A 14153-nucleotide genomic window follows, 5' to 3' on the forward strand; every position below is an offset into this window, starting at 1 on the left:
ATGACGCTGCTTTTCAGTGACAAATAAATTACCACACAGTACTTAAACCGAGAGAGTTCACCAGTTTCTGTTATCACAAAAGCGGTTTCACCCGTAACAAACATCTTTGTTTTAGCAACATGAAACGAGACGTGACACACTGGTACACAAAAGACCAACCTATCTTCGAAAACACAGACGAGATGGCTGACACCAGGATTGACGTGACAAGGATTCCTGCTGGATCAGGTACACAAATAATCAATATAAATTTCTTCCGTTCGAAAAATACTGGGAGTAAGAATATGAAATATGGCCATTCCATAGTCATTCATAGTCTCAAAATGTGGATTTTCAGAAATTGCAAGGAAAGCTTAAATCACGTACATAAGTCTATATCCCTTGCGGGGTAGACAGAGCCAACAGTCTTGTAAAGACTGATGGGCCATGTTCAGCTATTTGGCTTTAAGATAGAATTGAGATTCAAATAGTGACAGGTTGCTAGCCCATCGCCTAAAAGAAGAATCCCAAGTTTATAAGCCTACCCCTTAGTCGCCTTTTACGACATCCATGGGAAAGAGATGGAGTGGTCCTATACTTAGGAACCACACGGCACTTAAATCACGCCAAACAGGAAAAGTACATAGTTAAATTATTTTTTTGTGGTCGCAAAAAATAATTAAGATAAAGATGTAAGTTACCTAAAACTCTCATCCATTCTCAGATACTCCGCCATGTCTGAAGATCTCGCACAACACGTTTGAGACAATGGAGAAGGCCAATTGGGAATTCCTTCGCCTATCGCTACCGGTCATCTGTCACCTTGAATTCATCGAGTAAGTCATCACTAAATGTAAAGGAACTCAGTAACTTATTTTTTTTATACATACATACATACATACATAAAATCACGCCTCTTTCCCGGAGGGGTAGGCAGAGACTACCTCTTTCCACTTGCCACGATCTCTGCATACTTCTTTCGCTTCGTCCACATTCATAACTCTCTTCATACAAGCTCGGCGGTTTCGGGTACTTTTGACCTGACCCTTTACCAGGATGTCCTTAATTTGATCAAGATACGTTCGTCTAGGTCTTCCCACTCCGACCCTTCCCTCCACACTCTCCTTGTATATCTGCTTAGTCAACCTGCTTTCATTCATCCTCTCCACATGACCGAACCATCTTAACATACCCTTTTCTATTCCTGTAACTACATCTTCTTTCACATCACAACATTCCCTTATCACGCTGTTCCTTATCCTGTCACTCAATTTCACACCCATCATACTCCTTAACGCTCTCATTTCCACTGCATTTATTCTGCTTTCATGCTTCTTTTGCCATACCCAACTTTCACTCCCATACATTAATGTCGGGACCAACACGCCCCTGTGCACAGCCAGTCGAGCCTTTTTGGATAGTTTCTGACTGCTCATAAAGGCATGCAAAGCTCCATTCACCATGTTCCCCGCGTTCACTCTCCTTTCAATATCACTATCATACTTGCCATCTGATGTAAACTTTGATCCTAGATATACAAACTCTTTCACTTGCTCCACTCTTTCTCCTCCAATCAAAATATTACATGCTGTCATTTCTTTCTCCATTTCAAAAACCAGTGTTTTAGTTTTACTTACGTTCACTTTCATTCCTTTCTCTTTTAAAGCTTCATGCATACAGTTTACCATCTCCTGTAACTCCTCCGCTGATGACGCCAGTATAACCTGATCGTCGGCATAGAGCAGACATTTGACGAGTAACTCATTCATCCTTAATCCACTTTTAGACTCTTTCAAATCTGTCAAGCAGCTATCCATAAATAGGTTGAACAGCCACGGTGACGCAACACATCCTTGCCTAACGCCTTTCTCAATCTTAAACCACTCAGTGTGCGCTCCGTTTATCCTGACACAAGCACTCGAATCCTCATATAAGGATTTCAGTGCTCGTATTAAGAGACTGCTCACCCCATGCATAGAAAGTGCTGACCACAATTCATTCCTCTCAACTCTGTCATAGGCCTTTTCCAGATCTACGAATGTGCAATAGACTTTTTGACTCTTGGCCAAAAACTTTTCGGCTATGCACCGCAAGGAAAAGACCTGATCAGTACATCCCATTCCCTTTCGAAATCCCGCTTGAGCATCCCATATTTTGTCATCAGTTTCATTCCTGACTCTATTAATCAATACCTTAGCATACAATTTGCCGACGACGCTAAGCAGGCTTATACCACGATAATTTTTGCAGTCCAGCTGTGACCCTTTTCCTTTGTAAAGTGGCACGATAACAGCCTTACACCAATCTTTTGGTACTCGGCCGCTTCTCCAACACAAATTGAAAAGGCAGTACAACTGACTAGCTACTACGCCTTTTCCTGCTTTAAGCATCTCGACCGACACTCTATCACACCCAGCAGCCTTTCCCGCTTTCATACTCTTAAGTGCTTCCACAATTTCGAACATTTCAATTTCGCCTTCCATCTCATTCTCTTTTTCTTCGCTATAGCAGAAATCTTTCTTATTTCCTTCCTTTTTTTCAAATAAACTTTCAAAATAGTCCTTCCATATCTTTAGTACACATTCTTCTCCTTTCACAACGCTACCATCCTGGCATCTGATCCTAGTCAGCTCTCTGGTTATAGTATTTCCTCGGGCTGACCTTACGGATTTCCAGAATACTTTCAGATTTGACTGAAAGTCTTCTGATAGCCTTTTATCAAAATCCTCTTTATACTCTTCTTTCTTTCTAATCACAGCTTTCTTAACCAAATCTTTCATTTTCTTATATTCCTTACGTGCTTCATTCACATCTTCATCTATAACCTCTTGCATTCTTAAGTTAGCTTTTGCTGCTAACAAATCCAGCCATGCTTTCTTCTTTAATCGCACAAGTTCTTGCACATCTTTACTCATCCACGCATTTTTGTGATTTTTTCCTTTCCTTCTTCTACTTACACCACACACTTCAACAGCTACTTTCACAATTCTTTCTTTAAATTCCTTCCATCCATCTTCAATATCGCTCATTTCCTCTAAATCTTCAAATTCATCCTTCAGTCTATTAATATACTTCTTACCTACATCCATATCTTGCAAATTTTCTACTTTTACTCTTTCCAAAGCGCTGGTTTGCTCCCTTACCCTGTGCCGCCAGCGATTGAAGATACCCCTTATCCGGGATATCACCAGTAAATGGTCCGAGTCAATGCCAGCACCGCGATATGCACGGGTATCCAGCACTTTGTTCTTCAATCTTTCATCTACAATCACAAAGTCTATCATACTTTTTAAAATACCTTCCACTCTTGTGTAGGTGTGGATCTCTTTATGTTGAAACATTGAGTTCGACACAAAAAGATCCCACTCTAGACAAATTTCTAATACACTTCTTCCATTATCATTCACCTTTTCGTCACCAAACGCACCAAGCACCTTCTCATATCCATCACGCTTTACACCCACCCATCCATTAAAATCACCTAACATAATAATCTTCTCATTTGGCTTGGTAACTTTCAATACTTCTCTTACACTATTCCAGAACTCCTCGTTTTCGCTTTTTGCTGATGTTGTACCCCTCGAACCCACATCCCAAGGTGCATAAACACCTAGAACGAAGATCCGAGTGATTCCAACTTTCAGCCTAATCCATAGAAGACGAGGGCTGACACACTCATACTCATTCACGCACTCAGCCATTCGTGCAGAAAGAATTAGACCGACCCCTTGACAGCCTCGGCTGGTACTGGAAATTCCAGACCAATACGCCGTGTAAGGGCCGTGCTGCGTCGCGTCGCATCCTTTCCGCTTCGTTTCATTCACGCACAACACATCCAAACGTCTTTCATCCATCATCTGGCATACTTCCTCAATCTTATCCTTCATTCCTCCTCTTACATTCATCGTCGCAAAGCGGCTTTCAGCAGACCGCATACCGCTCCCGCCGGGAACGAGACGTGATGGGGTGCGGACACCATCGCCGCCATTTAGGTGCTCTTTTAAAAAATTTGCATCCATGCGATTCCCACGAGACGCAAGGGAACAATTTTGTCCGCCCCAGCAGAGCCCCGCATGCCAGGGTAAGGCTAGCCATTACCTGGGGGTCGCCCAACCCCATGGCGGAAGTGGCACGCTCGAGACTAGGCTCGCCCCTAGCCATGCATCCATCGGCGCGGCAGACCTTAGATTGGCAGATTTTTTTTATAAATAAAATTTTATTATTTTGTTTGCAATAGTGCATTTAGCACTCTAAATTGTAACTCTTTATTTATATTTTAACAGTATCCTGATTATATAAGACCATGACTGAATATTCTAACAATCTAACGCATCGAAAATTTCTTAAGCTTTTCAGTTTCAGGCAGACAACCAAAAATGGTTTCATAGAACGAGTTACTGATGGGATAAAAAATAGCTTATGTGTTATTCTGGATCTTTAGCTACCCACATACCAAATATTATCGTAATCGGTTCAGTAGATTTTGCGGGAAAGAGTAACAAACATCCATACTGACATCCTGAAATACTCACAAACTTTCGCATTTATAATATTACTAGGATTTTAATAGCTTCACTCTACAAAATGTGCAATAATATGAACATACTTGCACCCCTATACCTCTGCTTTTATTTTAAAATTGCTTGAACAACTCACAAATGTATCTTTTGCTATAACAGTGAAGCGGAAAAATCTCGTCGCTGGATAGAAATCAAAGACCGCCAACAGATCTTGATGAAGGAAGCCACCGAGGCCCAGATGCCGGCACACATCGACCAAATCATGAGGAGCGGTTTCACTATGAACGATATAAAAGGTATTATTACGTTTTTTGTTTTACTTTTGTAATGTGTATCTCCTTTGTTTTTTATAAAAATATTTTTTTTTGTTTAAAGAATTGTTTTCGCTAAGGCAAATTAGTGTTTCAATTTAAAACCTAAATAGATATATCTTGTGTCCTTAATTTGAGTAAATAGCTAATAACTTAATACTTCTTGTTGAACCAGGCCCATCTGATGGTAAGCGATTGTTTTAACCTAGAGTTTTTTAAACCTTTTATTCCCCATTTTGCTTTCCTGGCGAAACCCTTAAAATACTAGTTGTTAACAGTTAAAGCATTTTAAACACCGATATTAAGTAAATCGTGCTGTATCTGGTTTTTAAAGTGTTTCCATCTAAAACTGTATATAGGTAGCAACCATAGAATTCGGAATAATAAGAGACTATAGAAGTGGTAAATACTGATCATGTGACGTCGCAAATGATGGTTGTAATTTCTAGCCAACATGGTATATGTTTTATCTTCTCTTTCTTTTTAACATTTTAGATTACCCCAAAATAAAAGAGAGGGGAAGATATGTCATTGCCTATCGCGAATAAACCTTACACACATTTGACATTTATTTGACAGCTCAATAACTATATTATTCCGATATCTATAACAACAATCGGTACTTCTATTTGCTGTACTTACACGCACGGCCCCAACTATCTCTAAGTGAGTTTTACTCCAAACTCAAGGTCTTCACTACGACGAAAACGAGGAAGTACCCAGCTCTAAGATGAAGAGGCAGCCGTCCAGGCCTCCAAGGAAGGGATCCATGACCAGAGGAGTGACAATACAGAATTATAATTTGCAGCCAGGTTGTTTTGTGTTAAGCTTATTCTTCGTTCGCTGCATGAGTATTTCTGTCTTTGACATACATTTTCAGACTAAAATTTCAGTCATAAGAGATAGTCCATACAACTATCGCTGGATAAGCGTTCCAGTCTCGGAAGTGGATTTGAGCCCCTCAGTGGTAAAAATATTTACATCACGTCTTTGTATCTCAATGAATAAATGAGTTATAAGTCTGGAAAAGACAAAGGCCACGTTCATCTGTATGGCTTCATGATAGAATGGATGAAGCATGGAAGCTGTTTATAACATTTATTAAATCGCTACAAATTTCATACGACGTAATATCCATATATTCGACCATAGCCATTAAAATACTTTCAACGAAGACTTCTTCAGTACCAATGATTAATTCTTCTTTCATCACATCTGTCTGTATGCTGTGATACTTCTTGCTGTTAACAATAATTCTATTTTCAATCAGATTATTGTGTTTTAATGATTCTTCTGCATTTATTAACAACAATTTACCGATCTCTTTTGCGTATTTATCGGGTAGTTTGTCGTAAATTTCATGGGGACAATATTTTTTTTTATTTAGCCCTAGTTTAGTATTCTAGTTTTGTATTCTTAGTAATACTTAGAAACAAAAAAAGGACAAAAATTGTAAGTACTAAGTCAATTTCGTGTCTATAAATAGATGGAAATAAACCATTGAGATTGGAGATTTAAAAGTTTGTTCTTACCACTAGTTATCTATTTCAATGGACCATTAATTCTTCAAATTAACTTAACTACTTATATTTAGGTCAAGTGAACGGTATGCACCGCTCTACCAGCGAAGCGGAGATGTCCAAATACGAGTTGGGTGTGCAGAGTCCGCCTGATGACAAGAAGGATAAGAGGGGGAAGTCCCCATTTAAGTGAGTTTACGTCAACTTGCTCTAAGGCCAAAATTTTCATGAATATTTTTCTAGATGAATCGGAAGAAGTATGCAATGGATGGTGGCAAGTAGAAACATGAAAAATTCTAAAAACATCAAAATGTAAATTTTGAAAACAAATCTTTATGTTCTTAATTCAGACAAAACTTTTGGACTTGATTTTTAATTCCTTTAGATTAACTTTTACAGAGACAGTTTAGTAAATTTTTAGCAAACCGTATTTTTTTTAATGTGATATGTTTTTTAAATCTTTTGTTGAGTCATTTCTCATCTATATGATCATTTCTCCCTTGTGGATGTCGTAAAAGACAACAACTAAACAATTTAGCCTAATACAAGTCCAATAATTCAAGCTGGGTTAGATTCCGCTATTAACAATATCATAGAAGTTGTGGCGTAGTACCGCTGTCCCCTGCGCCAATTTCCAAATGGGCGCACCTTCTCCTTTGGTCTTCTTCAGCGCTCACCAAGTTAAGTAGCTCGATGTCCTCAGGCGGCTTCTTATTGGATCTCGTGTCTATAGCTAAACCCACGCCGTCTTAAAAATTAAAAAACTAGGCCAATAAAGATTGTCGTTGCTGTTGTTTTTTTTAATTTAAATTATCTCTTATCACCCTTCCCTGCGACGTTTTACCTAAACGTGACAAATTGAAATGGTAGCTTCTTCGAATTATTATTTGTGAATATATAGCTATACTTACTGACTCCTGGATCGGAGTTAACCATCTCCCCAGGGAAAACTTAAACAGGGTCAAACGAAAAAAGCAGGAAGATGCTTAAGAATACATGAAGTGTAATTTTCTAGATTCTTCAAGAGTAAACGTGGCGAAAGCGGCGACAGATCGAAGTCTCGCAAGTCGAAGACTCCTGACCCGTTCAGCGACACTGAGGTTTCTCCGGAAAGGGGCATGCGGAGGCCTAACCCTCAGATCAGGGTGTCACAGGTATAACTTGTCATATTGCAGAACTAACCATTGATAAATTGCTTCGACCTAATTGGGACTCATACATTTCAAAATTCGGTCCTCGTACATTTTAACGGCATAATTTGAATACTGCATAACAGATTTGTTTGGCATTTGATGATAATGTTTTTGCATAATATTTGGACGGATGGTATGAGAAACGATGATTATGCTAAAGAAAAAATGTTGGAATTGGAACGCAGAAAATTGCACAACACATTATTCCTATAGTTTTAAATAAAATATTATGGCATATCTATTGTCTAATGTTATTCCGATTTCTATTACACAATATCAAAGGCGATATTAAAGATCGCAAGCCTGTTTTTTTTTATGTAAAATATTGTGATTAACTCATCACCATCACTGAAACGTGAATAAAATTCTGTATTTTTTTGTGTGTGAATTGTTTGGAAATCCCTCGTGTTATCCCCATTTTTTTGGTTTTTATGTAAATTTTGTGTTTCCCTCCAAGGCGAATCAAAGATATAACGACATGCAACCGAGACCTAGCAAGCCTAATTTGTACGAGTATGGCAGTCAAAATGGCCTGAACGTAAGTTATTGTCCGTCTGTTTGTGTCAGCTTGGAGTGTTAACTAACATTTATCAATGTCTTTGAATACGTAGACTGTTTTTGTCTAAAAAGTTATCTTTTAAACATCACATAACACGAGTCTCAAACTTGCTCAGGAGTTTGTTCAATATGTGTGTTTTGTCCGTAAATATTTCCGTTAGTTCAGCCTGTGTAAATCGTTATATCTATCTGCTATTGCCATTACTGTCTGAAATTTCTAGATATTATCACTGTATCGCTCAAAGAACTTACGAATTTCTAATTGTTCTTTTTACGCTTACTACTCTATTAGTCATTGAGAAACATAAATGTTTATTTTAATATTTTTATTGATAAATCTTTAGCCTGAGACTCCCCTCTCGTGGGAACAACGGAACAGCAAGTACTTCGCCTTTTTGTTATCCAATCTATTTTTTTTGATAGTCAGTAACTATTTTCCACCACTAAAAATAATAAACATGAAATGAAAACTAATTAACTCTATGTCAAAATTATTTAAACCATCCAACAGTTTCAAGATAATAACTTTCAAACAATAACACGATTCAATAATGTAGATTACTCTCATTTCCAGACAAACCTCACGATGCAGACGCCCACTCAAGACCGCAAACAAATGACGACCAGCGTATTGGCGGCCGCCACCACGGAAACCGTCGGTAACGAGATATTCGACGCCGAGTGCTTGAAGCTTATCAACGAGTACTTTTACGGTGTTAGGTTGGTAATTCTTCTGTACTTCAACTCTTTACTTCTTCTTTTGAGCCAATTGTCTGTTACTATTCTTCTTCTTTGTGTATCTTTTTCCTTTGTTTGCGTCAGATCAAATTATAATGAAATAGTTTGCTACTTTGAGTTTCTTATTAAAGCTTACCATTGACGATTGGCCTTTTTTGCTCACAGTCTTGGAGTGTTAAGTCAGGTAATTTTACGAAGGCACTACTGTCTGATCTCAGAAACTTTGTTAACAAACCAGACTGATATTATAAGATTATGATCACACAGTCAGTTACCTAATTGTGCCAATATGAAGGTTTCCTTATAAAGGTGGGGGAGGTCCATGTTGACCTATTCTGGAAGTAGATATGGGCCATCGTTTCACATAAAAATTTCTTAGCAAAATTATCTGCGTATAAAAATGTTATGCGAATCGATGATTATGTCATGAAAAATTACGAGATCAAATATGGATACTATAATGCTACAGATACTCATTAATCTAATCACATCGTACATATTCCAGGATTTTCCCTGGACAAGACCCGACCCACGTGTATATCGGCTGGGTGACCACCCAGTACCACTTGCACTCCAAGGACTTCAACCAGAACAAAGTCATGAAGTCATCGGTCATCATCACCGATGATTACGACAGGGTTGTTGAGAGGTGAGTAAAAAATGTACGAGTATAAGTCTTATTTAAACGCGCCCGTCCCATGTTTCGGCTAGATAGCCAAAATGTTAGTAAAGCCTTTGGTGGTAGGTTTATCTATCCGCACTTTAATGAACTTTTAATTTTACTTCTCTGGAAAGATAACAGGAACTAAAGCCAGGAGGATAAGTTGATTTTAAGATGTCTTTAGAAATCAACGACGAAAATTCCTAATTGATATATTTATAAACATTCATGCAATAAAACTACAGGATAGCTTGGACACGAATGCCATGTATTTTAAAGATGCGCGTGCATGGGACGCCGCACCACAGATAAACAAGAACATAACAAGAAGGAGTATGTATAACATTTCAAACTTCTTTAGACATATATATCACTAATATTATTAAAATCTTTCCCAGTCTTCTTCCTCTGAGTATTAAGGCTTTGGGGTGTGCCTTTTGATCATGATCATATTCAATCTTTCCCAGTGTGAACCGTCAATCTTGCTACATGGTGCGAGCTGATGAACTGTACAACGAGGTGATGGCCGAAGCGACCGGCAAAGGAGCTTCTCAGGGCATGTTCATTGGATGCTCCGTGGACACTTCCACCGGAACCGTCAGCTTCACTTGCGAGGGGAAGGATACTAGTTTTAAATTCAAGGTATTATTAACATTAGTATTGACTTATAACCAAAAACACCAATTACAATTACAATCCAATCTAAATGAGAATCTAAACCTGGTATGTCAAAATGAAAATAAGGAACAAATCGTTTAGGATTGAGTGTGGTAGTACAGTCGTTAATTATGTAAATATATGAATACAAACAGTCCCTCATAAAATATTGAACAGCCAAGGTGACGCTACACCACTCTGTCATACATCTTTTTGGAACTAAGCATAGATCAATAGATAAACTCCTTATTACACCATAGGAGTAAAACATACAAGACAGCACAAAATAGACAGAGATGGTACAAAGGCGGACTTATCGCTAGTGCAATCACTTCCAGTCAACCTTAATTCATACTTACTTCCTTAGTATACTATGTAGAATATTCTAGTATATTGCGTTATATAACTTACACCCAAGCGAATGTATCTCATCTCTTCCTTTCCAGATGGAACCAGAAACTAAATTATTCCCAGCCATCTTCGTAGAGGCGACCTCTAAAGAGATCCTTCAAATAGAACTGGGCCGGTCAAGCACGAGTCTGCCCTTGAGTGCAGCAGTGCTGCCAACTAGCGACAAACACGTGATACCACAGTTCCCGCCGAGGTTGAAAGTGCAGTGTCTGAAACCGCACCAATGGGCCAGGGTAAGATTTCTAGGTCAAATTATAGCTAAATTAATAATAATAGCAAGTAAAGGGATGCCATTGAGCGCGGCAGTGGTGCCAACTAGCGATAAAAAATGATAAATCATTCAAGAATAGCTCCATTTTAGGTAATTATAACGGCTGTTCTCGTAACTATCACAGCTCCCACTTATTATACATTACTAAAAATAGGGTGATGGATATTTCAATGCTTAGTATACTTCTCAATGATTCGGAACGTCCGAAATAAAATAAAGGTGCGTTACGTTCACGTTTCTTCCTTAACTCCACCGACAAGAGTTACGGCTTAAATTTTTAATACCTGTGTTATTTATAAATAGTTTACTGCAACGCGAAAGTTTAAAACCTCCCCTCAACTGATGGAAGCATTTCCTATATAGTATTCCCACTCATACACGCTTAAAAGCGTCTAAAGTTCTCTAAATACATTTGACCTTAATCATAATCGTTGTAAAATATTTTTGGCGGTCGGTTACCTAACTCAAGGCAACCTACCTTTGATAAAACATAGTCTTCTCATTACTAATAGATTTTGATAATTTCCCTAGGTACCCAACCAGTCGTTACAAGTCCACGCGCTCAAACTATCCGACATTAGAGGTTGGTCCATGTTGTGTGAAGACGCGGTGTCGATGTTAGCATTGCATATACCAGGTAAGTACCTAATATAATGCAAAAGTTACGGCTAAATATGATAAGGAAGACTATGTAAAAACAAAGAAACAAGATCAGTTATGTTAGAATTCAAAATCTGTAACTTTTTTTTTTATTTATCAAACACTTTATTAATATAGAACATAACCTGATTTAAATAATAACATAAAATATGTAAAGTATAATTACATTTATTTATGTAGCAATCTATACTAATATTATAAAGCTGAAGAGTTTGATTGTTTGTTTGAACGCGCTAATCTCAGGAACTAATGGTCCGAATTGTAAAATTATTTTTGCGTCGAATAGATCATTTATCGAGGAAGGCTTTAGGCTATATAAAATCACGCTGCAACTATAAGGAGCAAAGAAATAATGGAAAATGTGAAAAAAGAACGTGGATAATTATTCATCCTTGAGGGCAATTCAATGATGCCCATAATAACTATTCCACGTGGTCAAAGTCGCTGGTACAGCTAATAAAATAGATAATAAATGAAATTATTGTCATTTAATATATTTAATAATTAATAATTTTTTAATTTGTTTTCAGAGGAAGACCGCTGCATAGACATCTTGGAGCTGATCGAGATGGACAAACTATTGAGTTTCCACTCGCACACGCTCACCTTATACGCCGCGTTGTGTTACCAGAGCAATTATAGGTAAGTTTTAGGAAATTCGATACTGACATTAATAAAAATCAGTAATATATACTACCCACCAAATATATCTTTATGTACTAATATATAAAGCTGAAGAGTTTGTTTGTTTGAACGCGCTAATCGCAGGAACTACTGGTTCGAACTGAAAAATTCTTTTTGTGTTTAGTAGACCATTTATCGAGGAAGGCTTTAAGCTATTTATCATCACGTTGCAACTATTAGGAGCGAAGAAATAATGGAAAATGTGGAAAAAAAACGGGGAGAATTATCCTCCTTGAGGGCTTTAATGATGCCCAAAATGTTATACGCGGACGAAGTCGCGGGCACAGCTGGTATACATATATATAAATTTATTAAAAAGTTAACATACACAAACTAATAATGGATCTGATTTTCTTTTCTACTTTATTGGTTTTTTTTTTCAGAGCCGCTCATGCTCTGTGCCAGCACGTGGATCAAAAGCAATTGTTATACGCGATCCAGTCCCAATATATGTCTGGTCCACTCAGACAAGGTTTCTACGATCTCCTCATCGCGTTGCATTTGGAGTCTCATGCTACTACCATGTGAGTATATGCGTTTTCTAATGATCTCTCCTAAACTGAATTCTGTTACTAAAGGGGAACTACTCTGGGGAAGAACCTTTATCTTTCATTACAAAACAGTCCAAGAGTACTCTCTCTCATATTATTAATAAAATAGTTCTCTGCCATATTATTAATAACAGGAATTCTCATCCTAACTTGGAACCGGTCGCCTGAATTTACGAAATTCCTCGCGTCAAAGTTGTGAGGAATTTTGATGTGATTCAGACAACTAGACCTTTTCGAATTCGTTCCCTTTTCGAGTAATAACATTAATTCGGACAAAAGTAATCGGTACCTACTTAGGTACTCGTACGGAGTGAGATACGAACCTTTAGGTACCTTGATATTTTTAGTCTGAAAGCTGAAACTACTCGCCTACCGATGGTATAATACATACACACATAAAAATCACGCCTCTTTCCCGGAGAGGTAGGCAGAGGCTACCTCTTTCCACTTGCCACGATCCCTGCATACTTCCTTCGCTTCATCCACATTCATAACTCTCTTCATGCAAGCTCGGCGGTTTCGGGTAAAACATAACGCCTAAATTGCGTTTTTTTTTATTTCAGGGAAACTTGCAAGAATGAGTTCGTAATACCACTAGGACCGGAACTGAAATCTTTGTACGAAGATCCTGATATGGGACACAGTCTACGATCATTGCAGACTGAAAGCGTACGACCGCAGATGAAGATGACCGATATTGCGTGAGTATTTCAGTCTCTTTTTATCGCCTAACTCAAAAAAAAAGATAAAAGATCCTTGCAGATCTCTAGAGTTTCAAGACAATCGTCAACTTGAAGCTCATATCTTTCTATAACGTACAGTCAGGAACGCATACACCAAGTCTCCTGTGCACACACACACACACACACACACACACACACATGGTCACGTCTATATCCCTTGCGGGGTAGACAGAGCCAACAGTCTTGAAAAGACTTAATGGCCACATTCAGCTATTTGGCTCAATGATAGAATTGAGATTCAAATAGTGACAGGTTGCTAATCCATCCCCTAAAAAAGAATCCCAAGTTTGTAAGCCTATGCCTTAGTCGCCTTTTACAACATCCATGGGAAATAGATGGAGTCATCCTATTCTTTTTTGGTATTGGTGCCGGGAACCACACGGCTGTGCATATACACTAGGTATACATATTTATTCAAATAGATATGGAAGTCATATAGTCCACTTCAATTATTTTTAAAAAACTAGCAATGTCTTATCGCTTTGATTTTACCGGTGATATTTTGTAGAAGTTGATTAAAGATTTATTCATTACAGGGAAAGCATAACAGAGATCAGCAACCTCTACTCCCCATACTTCCCCCTGGAAGTAGTGAGAGAGTTTGTAATGCAAGCGCTGGCCGAAGCTGTTCAGACCAACCAGGTTCATAATCGTGATCCCGTCGGCGGCAGCAACGAGAACCTCTTTTTGTGAGTA

At 38.2% G+C, this 14153-nt stretch overlaps 1 protein-coding gene across 6 annotated transcripts in view; it reads left to right on the forward strand.

Annotated features, from left to right (window-relative positions):
• The window catches only part of LOC106141160 (ryanodine receptor), a 113998-nt gene that overhangs the window by 37129 nt on the left and 62716 nt on the right, over nt 1-14153 (forward strand). For all 6 annotated transcript variants that reach the window (XM_060952055.1, XM_060952054.1, XM_060952058.1 and 3 more), the window contains exons 30-45: nt 116-228; nt 704-815; nt 4659-4795; nt 5500-5622; nt 6405-6519; nt 7346-7484; nt 7981-8061; nt 8656-8801; nt 9325-9468; nt 9948-10122; nt 10584-10781; nt 11351-11456; nt 12010-12121; nt 12547-12687; nt 13278-13415; nt 13994-14146. In XM_060952055.1, coding sequence (XP_060808038.1) covers nt 116-228; nt 704-815; nt 4659-4795; nt 5500-5622; nt 6405-6519; nt 7346-7484; nt 7981-8061; nt 8656-8801; nt 9325-9468; nt 9948-10122; nt 10584-10781; nt 11351-11456; nt 12010-12121; nt 12547-12687; nt 13278-13415; nt 13994-14146 — 2133 coding nt within the window. The remainder of the gene's footprint in view (nt 1-115; nt 229-703; nt 816-4658; nt 4796-5499; nt 5623-6404; nt 6520-7345; nt 7485-7980; nt 8062-8655; nt 8802-9324; nt 9469-9947; nt 10123-10583; nt 10782-11350; nt 11457-12009; nt 12122-12546; nt 12688-13277; nt 13416-13993; nt 14147-14153) is intronic.

Source organism: Amyelois transitella, chromosome 27 (assembly GCF_032362555.1).
Source record: "Amyelois transitella isolate CPQ chromosome 27, ilAmyTran1.1, whole genome shotgun sequence".
Classification (NCBI taxonomy): Eukaryota; Metazoa; Arthropoda; class Insecta; order Lepidoptera; family Pyralidae; genus Amyelois; species Amyelois transitella.